The sequence below is a fragment of the Taudactylus pleione genome, unplaced genomic scaffold (genome assembly GCF_031769625.1).
Source record: "Taudactylus pleione unplaced genomic scaffold, aTauple2 ptg000113l, whole genome shotgun sequence".
NCBI lineage: Eukaryota > Metazoa > Chordata > Amphibia > Anura > Myobatrachidae > Taudactylus > Taudactylus pleione.
Window position 1 is genome coordinate 5,549,647 of NW_028284515.1, and position 17,828 is coordinate 5,567,474.

Here is a 17,828-nt window from a genome sequence, read left to right on the forward strand (position 1 = left end):
GACGGAGCTCCCTCCGTCGTGCGCATGCTCAGTGCATAACATCGACCCACTTGCGAGCGGACAGCCGCTCGCGAGTGGGTCTGAATCAGGCCCTAAGTTCCAAAAAGCCAAGCTATCCAGAGTTTAGCTCCGGTAGTTTACACCATCTTCAGATGGTGTAAACTGCTTTGAGCCTATGGGGGCTCTTCTGATCTCTCTCTCTCTCGCAGACCCCAGCCGGCTCCGGAAGATGACGTTGTGTGCTTGCGCAGTGTCGGCTTCCCTCGGGGTAAGTCTTTCACTTGTGTGAAAGACTTCCACAATTTGCCGGGGATATAACTCGCAGGGACAGCGGTGACCGCAACCACTGTCCCTGTGAGGTCCACTTTGTACATAGCGGGGATATTTTCATTAAAATGAAAATATCCCCTGTGAGTTGGACCGATAATAATGGTGGCAGTACCGTGATTATTGATACATAGACCCCAAAGTCTCTGAGGCTTATTTATCATTAAATATTTGCTGCATGTTTCCTGAAAACAACAATTTTCAGATAGAATGGTCATTGTGCATAGTGTTAACTTATATGAATCTATTTTATTTTTAATATAGCTTTTGAGAGGAAAGCATTAAGATCCACAATTCCACACAGAGCTGAGAGGTCAGATAAACAGAATGTTGAGTAATCAGCTCTGATTAGTTATATTTATGTTTCTGTGTGGCAGCAGGTAATATGTGCAGACATGTTTCACACTGTTTTTGTCAACTGAACCCATATTCATGAGAATGCAGCCAATCAATTCACTAGTGACATTACGGAAGGGCATGCAGTCAGTATGTCAACATTCACAATGTCGACACTGACATAATGTTGGCATTGTGAATATAGGCACAGCATTTACGAGATAGGGTTAGGCTGCAGTTAGGGTTAGACTATGATTAGACTGCAGTTATGGTTACGGTTAGATCTAGAGTAAAATTAAAGGGAAAATCCCATTGCCGACTGCTGATATTCACAATGTTGATATTATGTCAGTGTCGACATTCTAAATGTTGATGTTACACTTCCGACATTCTGAATGTCGACAAAATATACCACACTCTACTGAGGCATAAAACACTGTCAGATCTACATAAGTCTCAGCAACACTGGCTATGTGGGGTTAACACCACAGTCCCTGCTGATATGCACATGCATTAGCCAGCACGTGCGCTCACAGCAAAATTGCAATCCCATATTTGGGCTTTTAGTTACACTAATTAAACAATAAAAATAGATCATAAATCTAAAAATACCCCAAACCCAAACATTTATTTAAAATAATCTTTAAACAACGTTTTTTTTTTATTGATTTGCTTCTGTTACTTGTTTGTTATTGCCATCCTAAGACGATGAGTAAGTATTGCAGCAGCACGTGCTTGTTAAATAGCTCTTTGCATGAAAACACAATATCAAAGAGTATGATATCAGAATTGAGAGCAAAGCAAAAAATAAACCACGAATTCAGAGTTGTACGCTGTTAGCATCGCTGTTTTGGCCTCAGGAGTATTGCTAAAATATGGTAATGCCGCAGGAGGTATTTTGTGTCATTAGACGCCTCCTGACAGCTTCTGCGGTCAGCTACTGCATCCGAGGACGCAGCATCAGATCACTCTGAGTGACTATCGGTCATCTGAGTAAGATTTAGGTTGCTCAGGATGGCGGCGTTTTTACACAGCTAAAGCTGCGTACAAGAACGCCCCATTTTCCTGGGACGCTGCTTGGCAATCATGTGCTCGCAGTCACTGGTGCTGATTGGTGACTGCAAGCATATGATTGACAGGCAGCGTCCCAGGAAACAGGGACATCCTTGTACGCCGCCATCTTGAGCATTGCGCATGCGCCAATCGACCACTATCGGGTTTGCGTACAACTCTGAATCAGGCCCTATGTACCTTGGTAAAATCATGCTGCACTGCAGGTGAGACAGATGTAACATGTGCAAAGCACTTGCCGACTTTAAGCTCCCTCCTTCCAGGGGGGTGTCGCGGGAATGACGAATCATTGGGGGCGGGGCTTGGGACGTGATCGCGTCATCGTGACCCCGCCCCCACTTCACAATACCAGGATTAATGGCATTGTGAAGTGCGGGGCCCAGATGACTCGATTCAGCGCGAATCCCCCCATCCGTGCGGTTTCAATATAAACCCCCTGCAGCGGGGGGGGGGGGGGGGGCGGTGACGGGATTCGCGTTGAATCGAGTCATCTTGGCCCCCCCCAATGACGACGCTGGGGGCCGGGAGGCTTGCCCGCCTTTCCCTGGGGCTGTGAGCGGCACCCGATTTTCGGGAGGCTCCCGGCGGAATCGGGAGGGTAGGCAAGTATGGTGCAAAAAGATGTAGATTTGGGAGGGTCATGTTCAAACTCAAATCTAATTTGCAGTGTAAAAATGAAGCTGTCCAGCATTTGTACAAAAGCAGCCAGTATTTACCCTGCATGCTAAAATAATAAATGTATTTGCTCCCCTTGAATTGCAGCATTGCTTTGTCCAGGTGCAACATTACTTGCTCTTTTTTTGTTTTACTCCCAACACAGAATCAGCCCCAAAGTTGCTAAATTTACTATTAGCGAGTGTTACCGCTGGCAACTGCAGTGCTGTGTTTAGCAGTAACCTTTGGATGTATAAAGTATATTTTTTGCTGGCACTAGGGCTTTTTGCCATTTGATAAATTGACATGTGTGTGAACTGTTCGGTGATTTATTATTCTTATGTATTATTAGAGTCGGAAAAACGCACTCCAACTTTCCTAAAATGCTCGTGAACAATGCAGAAATTGTATCTAAATATATGGGAGTATATGGGAGAAACTGGTGGCTACATTTTAGACTGTATTTGTAGTTAGGCACTGACTGTGTGAATGAATCATTGGTAAAGCCTGGGTGAAGCGATAGTAGGAGTGACTCAGAGATGCGCACAATGACGATGTTGGTGCATTCCAGCGATTATTTGCTACTGTGCAAAATAATCTGAAAACTCCTATGGCGCATGCGTGGAGTGTACTCACAAAAATGCTGTGGCGCATGGAACCGTTGGTATTAGACATGGCGGGGCAAAACCATGGGTGGCGACTGGGAGGTGGCCTGAAGTGAACGCAAAAAAGGGCGTCTCATGGGAGTGTTATGGGAGTGTCGCTGGCGTGCCGGTGAAATTGGCTGCGTTCTCAGATGCAGAGCCGCTGCCATTGAGGCCATGTTTAGATGGAGTCCAGAATGAGACACTGCACCTGCCATAGACTGGTGCAAGGATCAATGATGCAAAGGATGGTGGGTTGTTCAGAACCACTGGCAGCGTTGCAGAATACGAGGGCAATGAAAGTGGGCGTCTCAGGGCTTGCAAATTGTGGCACACGCTAGTATACAAGGCGCAGGCTGAAACTAGTATTTATATACTATCCCCCACTGTGACTCTGCAAAAAGCCACAGTCGCAGCTGTATTTGTGTGCACCTATAAATCAGGCCCAGTGGGTGCACAGGATGCTATTAATATGGGGCCCAAAGGCTTAGGGGGCCCCATACTCTGATTATATAGTTGTCTACCAAGTTCCCGGAATTACCCACTAAGCAATTAGGTCTGACCCATTACCCAGCCTGAAAAGGGGGACTTGTCAGCACTGAGGTGTCCTGGGGGGATAGGGCATGAGCTGCTAAATTAGGACTGTTGCCTGCTGAAAGAAAGACACTATCCACTGAAGGTGGAATCTCCTGCAGTAGGAAGTATCCCTCATAGGTAGGAGCTGGTTGGTCTTCACCCTTTCCACCCCTGTCTTTGCACCAGTGTTCATTTTGACAAGAAATGTAAATTTAGTTTTAGTCTGTCGCTTATTTAATATTGTAGTATGTTTAAAGTCACATTTTAGGCTCTCTTTTTTTGCTTTGTTTTAGTCAAGATTTAGTCAGTGGACCTCAGATTTCATTTTAGGCTAAAGGTGGGTACACACCTGACAGATATATCTGCAGATGATGGTCGTTCATACACACTGAACGGCCATCATCTGCTTGTGCCCTCGGGTGCCTGCCGCTATGTGTGTACGGGGAGTCTGCAGACCGCCTGTACACACTTGCCGATGGACAGATATGTCTGCAGACATATCTGTCCATCGGCTGTGCAGCACAGCCAATGCGATATGACGGTGAACGCCGACGTTCACCAACATATCGCGGGTACACACTGGCCGACGAGCAGCAGATACATTGGCTGATCAATTGATCGGCCAATGTATCTGTCAGTGTGTACCCAGCTTTATTTTAGCCGAAGTTTTAGCCATACATTTTGTAAACAGTTTAATGATACTGTAATGGTTTTTACTGAAGGACTTTTCTCTAAAATTTCCTTGAGAACTTGAGGCCTGATTCACTACGGATCGCTATTGTTCTTATACGCACACAACGCAGTTGCTAATATCAGCGGGGATATGTAAATGTTTGCATTCGCATTGTGATCGCAGCCTGACATAAAGACACCCACTTCCCCTTACTCACATCCGTATACTTGACCAACATAGAGAAACAATCGGTAACATCTAGTAACATCGGACCCATACGCACAGTTAATGAAGCCCAGACCTCACTCAGGAATTGCTAACTTCAGCACACGGTCAGGTGGCATCTAGTTTCGCAGTCCATAATTTATGCACGCCTTGCAACGGTGTCGAAACACGCTGGCACGCCTGCGTTCGCCCGACCACCCCCCTGTCACCACCCACAAACGGCACTTCCTGTCAATCACTCTGCCATGGGTCTGCATATCCTCTGCGATCGCTGTCCCGAGCCCAGTGGCTAGTTCGCGCATGTGCACTGCAATGCATAAACATGTGAAGTATGCAACAATCGACCGACTGCGTGCGTATAAGCGCTCGCTCTGAATCAGGGCCGTCCTTCTCTTTCTTTAGAGCGGCCTCCTGGCCGCTCGCATAGCTGTGGGTGACCACCCACAGCTATAGCGAGCGGCCAAAAAGATGGTTGCGATGGTCAAGACCATCACGACCATCAGGCTTGCGATGAGACCCTTGCGGTAGGGTCTCGTTGCCACAAGCCCTGGAGTGATGTCAGTGGGGCCGGCCCCAGACGGTAGGCGTTCCCATGGGAACGCCTCCGTCTGGGCAGTCACGCCCCCGGGACACCCACCAAAGGGGGCGTGCTGTCACTCACCATTGACAAAACGCCCCCTTTGTAGCGAGACCCGGAGCGACGGCTTGGCCGTCGCTATGCGAGTCTCTCGCATGCGCGCGACGGAGCCGGCTCCCTCGTGCGCATGCGCACTGGGCCAACATGGACACGCTTGCGAGCGCTCGCGAGCGGGTCTGAATCAGGCCCTGTGTTCCTTGCTGAATCAGGCCCTTGGTCAGCAAACCATTTACTATGTGTTTAGTAATCTATGCTCTGTAGTGAGAATGTTACATATTGACTTACCCTAGTACACCTCCCATATATCATATACAAATTAATGCCTAAAGGGGGGATTTCAAATAGATCTGATATTTTTTTGACCAAATAAAACAGGATTTTAACGCTTGAATTGCCTTAGGGCAATTCATTTAGCTCCCATCTTATTCAACTGAAATAAAAAACTGCATAGGATCCGTGATAAGGTAATTGATCCTATGTGTTAACGGTGGTGCCTGCCCGAAAACATATAGTTATCGGGCATTTTTTTTTGGAGCCTGCTGAGCTCCAGAAAAGAAATGCCCGATAAGCAGGGGTGCAGAGAGGGAGGGGGGGGAATTACTTGAGAGCTCCAGAAAAGAAATGCCCGATAAGCAGGCGTGCAGAGAGGGGGGGGAGGGGAATTACTTGAGAGCTCCAGAAAAGAAATGCCCGATAAGCAGGGGTGCAGAGAGGGGGGGAGGGGAATTACTTGAGAGCTTCAGAAAAGAAATGCCCGATAAGCAGGGGTGCAGAGAGGGCGGGAGGGGAATTACTTGAGCACGGCTTGTTGGAGGGGCCCGGGTCCGACATCTCCGACCCCCCTCACCCGCCAACCCCCTTCCCCCGCCACCCCGTTCCATGTCAGCAGCCCAGCACATGCTGCTGTGTGTTTTGCTGCAGTGGGACCAGGGAAACCTCTGCCGCTGTGCAGCAGCAGTCTCCTCTCCCAGTGCTGGGGTGTGTGGGGAGCTATCACACTGATTGCTCCCCCTTGCTCACCCCGCACGGTGCTGGTGTTTTTTTTCTTTCTACGGGGGGCGTGGCTAAGCATCTTGAACACGCACAACAATCAGCCAATTGTATGCGTCTTAGCACTTGCGAACCTTGCTGAATCAGGCCCTTACTCTTCAGCTGACATTAGCCATTGTAGCCTCTGGGCTACACTTTGCAAAATGTACAATGGGCGCTTGCACATGTGTTGCCTGATCACCGCGTATGCGACCCAAAGACAGAAATAAAGAGAAAGTATTAGTGATCACTTTACTTTTACACATCGCAGGATCGCAGTCCCTGAATGTGTATAATACTATAACCCATTTCTTCCACTGTATTCCATATACCCATTGAGGACTGCAACATCTGGAATTTGAGGAGGCAATGTAGCAAACTGCAACCACGGGCAGGTATCGGTGTCATATTAAACAAAGCTAAAATCTCCATACCAAAAGGATGATTGTTTCACTTATATAACACATTTATATATACATATATATATATACTTATATATACATTTCTTTTCTTTCTAGGTACCCACAAAACACTAAAGGGGTTTATTTACTAAAGTGCGGATGAAGTGGAGATGTTGCCCATAGCAACCAATCAGGTTCTAGCTATTGTCTTACCTTTTGTATGTCTTTTACGTGTGTCTTTTATGTATTTATGTATGTATGTATGTATGTCTGTCTGTCTTTTACAACCCAGTAAAATGTTAATGTTGATTCAAGTTGTAAAGCGCAACGGAATTTGCTGCGCTATATAAGAAACTGTTAATAAATAGATAAATAAATAAAATAATCTTCTAGAAGCTGCTACCTAAATGATAAGTAGAAACTGATTGGTTGCTATGGGCAACAACTCCACTTCTAAAGCACTTTAGTAACTATACCCCTAAGAATCAACGGTTGGAGAAGTGCTGGAACTACCAATCTTTCTACATATATTCTCTTTATGGAACTTTATTTATTAAATACTTTATTTAAGTTTCTCAGTTCATGGCTGCACACTCCTAACCTTTAGTGAACTTTTTCATTTGGGGTGGATCTCTTCTTCTAGCTGAATAATACAACCCTGCAATACTTATTTATATTTTCTTATTGTGGCAATAAGAATTTATCAGGACAAAGTCCAGATAATAAATATCGTCCATAATCTTTTATCTGACTTCCATGTAGAATATTGCTGCCTAATGGGCTGACATTCCATTTTCAGTGAATGGTGTGTGCAGCGGATGTTATAATGGTAAGGGGTGGGGGTATAGTGGATGTTCTAATGTAGTGGGGGCACTGTAATGTGGCATAATATAAATATAAAATGAACTAGGGCACTACCATGGAGCATAAAATAAACTAGGGCACTCTTATGGGGCATAAAATGAACAACCACTACGGAGAGTGGTTTCTCTTTAGAAGCATTGGGGCGGGGAAACCTTCCAAATTTTATGGGCCCGCAAAATCTGGCTATGCCCCTGTGGAAAGCATGCATATAGTTTTGATATAGTATTCGCTACTTTATGCTACAAAACGACTAATTAAAGAATATTTGAAAATGCTTCAGCATTTAGAAAAAAATACATTGCTACAGTATGGTCACATTAAGTACTTGAACTAAAGGCTGGCAACAGAAATAATTTTTTTTTTCGACTGGCACGCCTACATGGCAAGACATTTATTTTGATACTGCAACCATATTTTTACGTTCAGCCATTTTCTCAAAATCGGTCTCACAGTAAAAATCTTATAGAATTAATATATAGATTATGTGATGTAATCCAAATCCATTCAGTGGAAGCCCAGAATAGGCTCCCGGGGTCAAAGTTCTGCCCAGCGTACACCAACGGGCGGTCCGACCGGGACCATAACTCACTAAAACCTGGCCAGGATCCAAATGGACCACTTCCAGTTGGTTTCATCCCAATCAGTGCAGAGGTGTCCGAATGCATAATCGGACAGACAAACAAACAACCAGACCAATGAATTTTTTATATAAGATTAGTCGCTTTATTGCATTTTTGCGTTGTCGCTATGTGGTCTAATAGCGTACTTTTTTATACTAAATAACTATGTAATGCCCCTTTCACACTGCCATCAAATAACCCGGGTTATTGCACATGAATGCGCAACAACCTGGGTTACTGCGCAGTGTGAAAGGGTCCAGTTGAGGTTAATGAGCAGGGTAGAACATGAGTTCAACCCGGCTCACGGTGCGGTGTGAATGAGTAACCCGGCCCGCTGTTAGGCGTGAATGAGTAACCCGGCCCGCTGTTAGGTGTGAATGAGTAACCCGGGTCGAGGCAACCCGGGTTCCCTTCACTGCATAGGGAGAGCCGGCACTTGGAGATGAGATCATCTTCAAGTGCCGGCTCAGCAGTGATGACGGTGAGGTCATCTACCCGGCATTATTGCCAGGTCGGGCCGCCTGTCTGAAAGGGGTCTCAGGTAGGTCGCACCCGGGATGGACTCGTGTACAAATCCCGAGTGCGACCCGCCATTTGTGATGTGAAAGGGGTATAAGTTTTGGCAGCTTTACCTTGAGAGCCGTGGAAGATATTCGCCAACATATAAACAAACAAACATAAACTTCTAGTTCTTTTACATATATAGTAGATATAAAACATAGTAACATGGAAGTCTGTGAACGTTTATTAGAGTTTAAATACAATAGCATTCAGATACAGTCTTGATACAACAGTCATGTACCCTTCCAATGTGTTTTAAAAGAGTACAGTCATCTAGTATTAGTTTAATATCTGAGCACTAGTCACATTCTAGACAATAATTAAACTGTTGTTTTTTTGTAATTAAGTTTGTTAAAGTTTAAATGAAACTTTTTGCTTACCTAGACTATTAATTCTTGGGGGTATAATTACTAAAGTGCTGGTTTTTAGAAGTGGAGATGGTGCCTGTAGCAACCAATCAGATTCTAGCTATTATCTTCTAGAAGGTGCTAGATAAATGTTAAGTAGAATCTGATTGGTTGCTATGGGCAACATCACTTCTAAAAACTCTCACTTTAGTAAATATACCCTTTGTTGTCTGAAATATCATTCATGAAATTTACAAGGAAGCAGTGACAGTGCACACAGTAGAGGAAGCCATTTTGTGAGTTTAGCCATATCAATGGGAATGTAGCATACAATCACTAGGAACAATCACGAATGCAGACATGCTGTGTGATAAATCAATATTCCTGAGTTTATAGACTATAGATACGGCTGTATCTTATCATATCTGGCCACCTAATCTTGCATTTTGGCATTGTGCTGCTACGTGTGTGACTTACTTAAATCAAAGACTCCAAGAGTTGTGGGCCAACTCATCTTAACCTTTAATAGTATGTTTTTCTTTGGTCAGGGACAGGGCCGGATTAACGGGGGGGCGACAGGGGCGGTCGTCCCTGGGCCCCCACACGTAAAGGGCCCCCACACCCATCGGGGTTAAAGTGGGCCGGAGGAGATGGAACCAGTTCCGTCTCCTCCGGCCCACCTTAGCCTGGCGCTGCAGGGAGGCTCTATTTGCCAGGCGCCCGCTGAGATTGTAACCAGCGGGCGCCCGGCCCCCTCCCCGCAGCGGCAGCCGGAGGCTGGAGCTCATTCCTGAGCTCCGACTCCCGGCTCCCGCAGTGCACTATGGGAGAGATGTCATGACGTCTCTCCCATAGTGCAGAGGAGCAGCGGAGCGGACCAGAGTCGGACGGCAGCGGATGCGGGGCTTAAGGTAAGTACAGTATTCGTTTTTTTTTTCTTTCTTTTTTTGTGCTTCACTACTGGGGGCAATACTCGGGGGACATCACTACTGGGGGCAATACTCGGGGGACATCACTACTGGGGGCAATACTCGGGGGACATCACTACTGGGGGCAAGACTCGGGGGTCATCACTACTGGGGGCAATACTCGGGGGACATCACTACTGGGGGCAATACTCGGGGGACATCACTACTGGGGGCAATACTCGGGGGTCATCACTACTGGGGGCAATACTCGGGGGACATCACTACTGGGGGAAATACTCGGGGACATCACTACTGGGGGCATTACCAATGGGGGCATTACTACTGTGGGAATTATTACAGGGAGAATTACTATTGTGGGCACTACTGGGGGCACTAGTAATGGGGGTATTGCATAGGGGACACCACTCCTGGGGGCACTACTAGTGGGTGCACTGCATACGGAACACTACCACTGTGGGCACTGACACTACTGTGGGCTCTGCATAAGGTTCCCATTGGCATATTCCTAGTTCTTCCAAATTTAATAGGGCCCCCACATGTTTGTTGCCCAGGGGCCCTCACAGACCTTAATCTGGCCCTGGTCAGGATATATTTGTTTAAACTTTACAGTAGTGACTATAATTGTCATTTCTGTATAGCAATAAAGCAGGACACGCATAATGTCATGTGGCCTAAAAGATGGGATCACTGTTCAATTTGGTCACACAAGTGGGTGATCCAGTCATTCAGGACTCAATGTTAGTGGAGCCATTGGTGAGTACTGCTGCAAACTTTGCTATTAAATAATTAAACAATGATTGACATTATATGGCAAGTTTTAGGAGTCTCTGAATATCCGGTTCTATGTTGATTGTTTGAAAACTTTTACTGTAGCGCTTGAAAGGTTCTCCTTCCGGGCCTATTAGAAACTTCTCAAAGTTCCAAGACAGGTCAGACCGTTGTACGGGACTCCATACTATATACCGGGGATCAGTAATCAGACCAGCTGGGTCATCATCGGGAGTAGGAAGTTTGTCCTTCAAGTAAGAAAAAACTGGATGAGTGCCTTTTCCATTCACTTCACATTTTTGGAAAATGGTGAAACCAGGTTCAAAGCCATTACCCGGTCTTACATATTTTAGACAATTCAGAATCTCTTCATCTTTGCAGTTTTCCTGTCAAAATAAAGAAAATCAAAGATTGAATTTAGTGCAATTTTGTTCAAATTGTTTCAATACAGATGTTGGCAACAAAATTAGATTGTGCCATGGGAATGTACCCATGAAAAGGAAATGTACCTATCACCTACATACATTGAAGAGTGCCATTTTGTGGAATGAACCACTGAACTAATTCTAATTGTTCTACGCTGATTATGATTACAGAGACATACGTACAAACACAATATATACATACATACATACAAAGAATTTGTTTTACATGAGACTTTATTACCCCCCACTCCTCCACTCAATAATGTTAAAACATACACCCCTTTTCTGTTATTGTATTCAGGCAGCACTCTGGTCTTTATCACTAATGCCCATATACCATCCATATATTATACTAGCTATATTCCAGTGGTGCCCAGATTATTCCAGCAAATACCATATACCAGAGGAGCCCAGAATATTTAGCAGCGTGTATATGGCAGATTATAAAATTACACAGCAATTCCCTCATTTTACGCAGTCTCTGAGTGGCGGAATTGGAGTGGAGGAAGGGGCAGGGAAGAAAGGACTTGGGTATAACATAAGTGGGCAAGTGGAGGTAGAGATCAATGATCCATGTTACAGCACAGATGTGGCTGGTCCCGTGGTAGCAACCAACCAACTTCCAACAGCGTAATACTGTAGTTGGGCTGGCACCCTTTATGGCTAGTAGGCATGCAGATGACGGCACCCACCACTATCCTGTGTGGGCCTCTGAAGGCTTGCGGTGACCTTGGTGGGCGCTTGGGTTGCCTAGTGGGTAATCTGGCCCTGCGTGAATTTATTTATGCAGGGGGTATCTTGTTAGTCGCTTTTAATTTTAACCCTTGTATGTCTTATTTCCATGTATTGCTTCTCTTGCACATTGTAACATATTTAGTGCTCCCAAGATGGCTGCCTCGCCTATTACTCTCGTATGTAGGATGAACAATGCATGGTATGATAATTTTCATATCCCTCTCTCTCCTCTAGTATTTTGTATCGTCCCCGATGTGTGTTATCTCTTCCATGCATTATCTATTCTGCCCAGTGTAACCTCTGTAATGTGCCTAAGTTGGTGTCCTTGCCTAGAGCCTTTATGGGTATGATGAATAATCCTTAGAACTGATTACCCAAAATGGCTGCATCACAATGCAGGAACAAGCAGGAACTCAGTTCCTGAACCTCTTATTAACTATGATGTATAATTTTCCTTGAGATAAGTTTTTAAGTTTTATTTTAAAGTCCCATTTGAGTGCCTTCTTTTCTAATTACTATGTATATATAATATATATTATATATACATTATATTTCTATAGCTCCATCCCCAGTTCCAGAACCTATTTTTCCAGAAAAATAGCCCTGTATGTATGTATACATAATAGATAGATAGATAGATAGATAGATAGATAGATAGATAGATAGATAGATAGATAGATAGATAGATAGATAGATAGATAATGTAACCATGGAATCAGTTACTGCACTGGTCTGTGCCCCCATGCCCCTCAATGGTACAGTTACAGCTAAGTACCCAAAATAATTATTTTAAATAGGCAAAATAAGGTTTACTATTTTTGAGAGGCGTTACCTTTTTGCTAAGAAAGCCTATGTACAGTAAATAACTAACCAACCTGCAGTATACAAAGATAATGTACACCACAGGCTCCAATAGAAGAATGTTCTCTTCAAAAGCAACAACCTAAAAATGAGATGTATTTAATGTAAACAAAATGCTTCTAAGACTTGTTCTGCACGTATTTAAAGTCCATGGAGCCTGGCATAATGCCCACAGCATTTATAAAGGGAATCAGAGCATGTATAACAGCAGCTTGGTGTTTGTATTGCAAAGAGTGTGAGTGCAGGGACTAAAGCAACACTACTAATACTATGGGGTCCATTTATTAATAATCGCATTGTCTTGGTGCAATATTAGTGCCCATAATCGCATTGCAGAATGTGACTATACAGCCCGATGTATGATATAGCACACGCAGAGACACGGGATACGAAAGCAGCCTGTCCCTGCGATGTGCTGAGAGTAGAGAGACTGCATGTTTTAAATCATTCCTGACTGTAGCGGAACATTTGTGCAGACTTATATCAAATTACAAATATTTTATTTAGTAAAAAAAAAATACATTTGTCTCCATTCTACCTCGGAGGTAGTTTGTGTCACTACACAAATTCACGGACTCCTGCACATGTGCAGTCTATGCGTGGCAGCTATTGCTGGCGAAGGTTCTGGAGAAACCCCCTTTTAGTAAATTTAGGAAATGTAGTCCATTGACTACAGCAGCACAACGCCATCTTCAGACGGCATAAACTGCGGGAAACAAACTCGCATTCCGGAGCTTGCTAAACCTGACATCACATCCCCAATAGAAACCTATGGGGGATGCGAAACACCCGATATCTGCTGCAGACCCTCCTTCATATATTGGGGTGATTCTAAATATTTGCGGGTATCCCCAAAAACAGGTGTCTTCAGGGAATATGCTGCAAATATTTAATGATACATTGGCCCCTATATGTCACTATACTGTTTTGTCAGTATGTGGTAAACATAAAATAGGCATGTTAGTAAATGTGAAAAGAAATGTGTATTTGCCATTTTGTGCGGTCATTATTCCTGGCTGTAGCACTCAGTTTGCCTTGCATGTCCTGCTAAGATTCAACAAAGACTACGGCAATATCCTCTACAAGGATAACCGAAAATTATAACATGTGTCATGTCCTTTTGTATGACAAGTAGGATTTTCTCAGCACTGCATATCTGTATAGGCAGAATTAGGGGCATATTTACTAAAGTGAGAGTTTTTAGAAGTGGAGATGCTGCCCATAGCAACCAATCAGATTCTAGCTATTATCTTCTAGAAGGTGCTAGTTAAATGTTAAGCATACTTGCCTACCCTCCCGATTCAGCCCCGCCCCCCGCGCCACTTACAAATGACAGTAAGCTGCCTGGCCCCGCCCCCTTGCGCCAGCCACGTTCCCCTGCCATGGCTGCTCCCTTGCGGAAGGAGTAACCAGAATGTCGGCAACCATGATGTTAAGTAGAATGTGTTTGGTTGCTATGGGCAACATCTCCACTTCTAAACCCCTCCACTTCTAGTACCCTACCCCTAGGCTTACTTTTATAGATTAACAAATAAACTTGTTCACACCCACCTTACATAAGGCCAATCTGCGCATTTCATGTGTACGACCACCCTGGTTTGAGAGCTAAGACATCAACGTTCATCATTTGCACAACTGAACATCACAATGGCATTTGTCCTATATCCATTTTTCTCCTGATTTGCAACCTTTTTCCTCATTATTCATGTTTTAAATAATTCCTGACTGTAGCGGAACATTTGTACAGACCTTATATCAAATTACAAATATTTTGTTTAGTAAAAAAAAAGAATAATTTGTCTACCTTCTACCTCGGAGGTAGTTTGTGGCACTACACAAATTCAGGTCATCTCCATCCCTGCCAGTGGTTATCCCACAAGATGAGGATAAGAACTGGCACTGTTAAGCTTTTCTAACAGCTTTGTGTAATGTCCCAGATTGGGCCCAGTTCACCAATTCTCATGGGCAAGTAACATAGGGGCTAGGGCTGGCGCTAGGCTTTTTGATGCGCCCAGCGCCATCCTGTGTTTCCGCCCCATCCCTCCTCCGCTCCCTCCCCCTGAGCTTACATAATCAAACTAGCACCGGGAGGGAGGGTGGGCGTTTATAGCGCCCGCCGGATACAATGGCGCTCTGGGCGACGGACCGGCTTGCCCAAGCCTAGAGCCGCCACTGATAGGAGCCTATTTACTAGGCCTTGGATGGAGATAAAGTGAACGGAGATAAAGTACCAACCCATCAGCTCCTAATAGCCATGTCACAGGCTGTGGGCCTGATGCATCATGAATCGCAATTGCAACAGCGCACGCAGATCGGCTGATGGTGCGTACTGTGCATGCATATGCACCACAGTATTGCGATCGCACTGTGATTACACACGCAGATACCAAGCCATTGCAGAGTGAGTGACAGGACATCAGCGTTTGGAGATGGCGACAGGGGAGTGGTTGGAGGAATGCAGGCGTGCCTGTCAGTTTGAACGCCGTTTCCCGAGTGTGCATAAATTAGCCACTGCGGCGGCATTCGCAGCCTGAGTACTCACTGCGTGCGACAAGAGTTGCAATTTCTGAGACAGATCAGACCTGCTGTAATTCTGCGTGATGGTCCGATGTTACCGAGGTATACGCGGGATTGCGAGGTCTTACGGATGTGCGAAAGCGGTAGTGGGCGTCTCTATGCTTGCTGAGCAGTTGCAAACATTAGCATATTTTTGCAGCAGAACTGCGCACATAATCGGAGCAGCGTTCGCAATAGAGATCCGTGATGAATCAGGCGCTGTTTGAAAAATGACAGGAGCTGGTTGGTTGGTACTTTGGGGTCTCTTTATGGAGATAAAGTGAATGGTGATAAAGTGCCAGCCAATCAGCTCCTAACTGTCATATCACAGGCTGTGTTTGAAAAATGACAGTTAGGAACTGGTTGGCTGGTACTTTATCTCTGTCCACTTTGTCTCCATCCAAGGCTTAGTAAATAGACCCCTTTATCTCCATCCAAGGCTTAGTAAATAGACCCCTAGCTTCTTAAACATGTTATCCTGCAGCACAATAAGAAGAAGAATGAGGCACCTGCAGAGCACTTGTGCCATTGCTCTGTTTCATACAATACCCTTATGAATGTGTACAAATGTGTATTCCAGAGTACAATCTATTCATAATGAAGTCAGTTTTTGTAAAGTGATTTGTACTAAGCAGTTACTGTAAAAGATGACTCATTCCTAGGTCCTATGTAGGTTTCCATGACAACATCCTCACCCAGTTGGAATGATCTGTATGCAGACTACCTGGTGAATGCTGTAGCCGCATGAAAGCTACATACATATACACATGCATACATACGTACATTATTAGAATCACTTACTTGATAGCCAAACTGATTACATGGAAATCCCATCACCACGAGTCGCCGCGGATACTTGTTCTGCAGCTCATTAAGTTGGGTATAATCCCTTATGGTGGTATCTCAAAGGGAAGCAACATTTTCTATTAGAACCACTCTTCCTCTAAATACATTAAAATCTACCTTTTCCCTCTCCAGGGATGTGGCATGGAGGTCGTAGAAAGATTTAGCGATGTAAGCCATTGTTTCTGCCGACAAACTGGCAAGATCGCGGAAGAGGCAACTTATTTGTAGCCTCTTTTTGGAGATCATGTGACCATTTGGTGCTAATGGTAATCTGTAAAGTATACTTTACAGAAAGGGGATACCTGAGTGTTACTGATACTGTCAGCCCATTTTAAAACTAAAGCTATTGTAACTGTTCAGTCTACTGAGGGCTCTTTCTAAATAATGCAAGGACACAGGGTACATTTCAGATTCGAACATAAGCCTATGTCTGCATAATGAATGGAATTCAAATGCTGGCGGTACATATATACAAATAAACAACCCAATATGTCACATTTGTTGAATTTCTACATCAATGCCAGGTAAGATCGGACTATTAAAGAGATTTGTTCTTTCAATATTTTTCTAGTGTGTGCACCTTTAATCGTGTCACGAAGGAATCGCATCTTATGTATGGTTTAATTTTCATCTGATTCTACTGTGTCTGGTCGAAGGAATAGTCTTGTGTGTGCGCATTCCACTATTCCTGTGACTATTCCTGTGACTATTCCTGTGACTGTTCCTATGATTGTACACAGTGCTGCCTCTGGGCGTGTAGAATTAAACTGAAGCATAGAATCGCGCTGCGTCACATGCTCCTGCATCGCTCTCGTTCTGCACATTTCATTTCATTTTTCACGTTTACATATTGAAAATGTTTCATTATTCAATGCACCATTACAGCAGTCTTTCCCTATTGGTATATGGTGTACCAGGGCCTGCCCAGCAAATTATTTCATGGACCAGGGCTTGCTGGCATGTGTATTTCCACCCACTAGCAGGCAGGTAATGATGTGTACCAATTCAAGGGCAAGTGGCCAAGATGCAGTCACCCATTACCTTTAAGCAAAACCCCGTGCATTTAAAATAATCAGTCAAGTTTTATTTTTCAAACAAATGTTTTTTTTTTAACACTATGAGGAAGCTTTGCATGTTTTATTCCGCCATATGTTTGCACAATGGGCCTGATTCAGACCCGTTCGCAAGCGCATAGCGCTCGCGAGCGGGTCGATGGCTGGGCAGTGCGCACGAGCGGCGTGCGCGAGCCCCGGAGTGAGCGAGAAATCACTCGCTCCGGCGCTCGCATCCAAAAGGGGCGGCTGTCGATGTTGATCGACAGCTCGCCTCGTTTGGTAGGCGGGTCTGGGGGGTGGCTGGCCAAACGGAGGCGTTCCCGGAGGAACGCCTGCCATTTGTGGGCGGCCCCACTGACATCACCAGTGATGTCAGTGGTGAGCTTCCCGCTCTATTAGAACCGGAAGCTCACTGGGACTTGCGGCAGATGAGACCCTACCACAAGTGTCTCGTCGCAAGCCCGATGGTCGCAACCATCGCGACTATCACCTGGCCACTCGCAAAAGCTGTGGGTGGTCACCCACAGCTTAACGAGCGGCCAGAAGGGCGGATCAAAAGAAAAAAAAAAAACGCCCTTCAGACCTGCGAGCTGCTTCCGGCAGCGAGCGGGTCTGGATCAGGGTCAATGTCCACAAGCTCGCATCCTATTACATAAGCCCCAAAGTCTCCTTTACACTCTGCAAACAT

At 45.0% G+C, this 17,828-nt stretch overlaps 1 protein-coding gene across 1 annotated transcript; it reads right to left on the reverse strand.

Moving 5' to 3' along the window:
* Positions 1-10,049: 10,049 nt before the first annotated feature.
* On the reverse strand, positions 10,050-16,331 carry GPX2 (glutathione peroxidase 2). The gene is made up of 2 exons (XM_088471301.1): positions 16,041-16,331; positions 10,050-11,048 (listed from the first exon to the last, which is right to left on the reverse strand). Exons 1-2 carry the CDS (start codon positions 16,329-16,331, stop codon positions 10,698-10,700), a joined length of 642 nt encoding a protein of 213 aa, XP_088327427.1. The 3' UTR covers positions 10,050-10,697.
* Between the last annotated feature and the right edge of the window lie 1,497 nt (positions 16,332-17,828).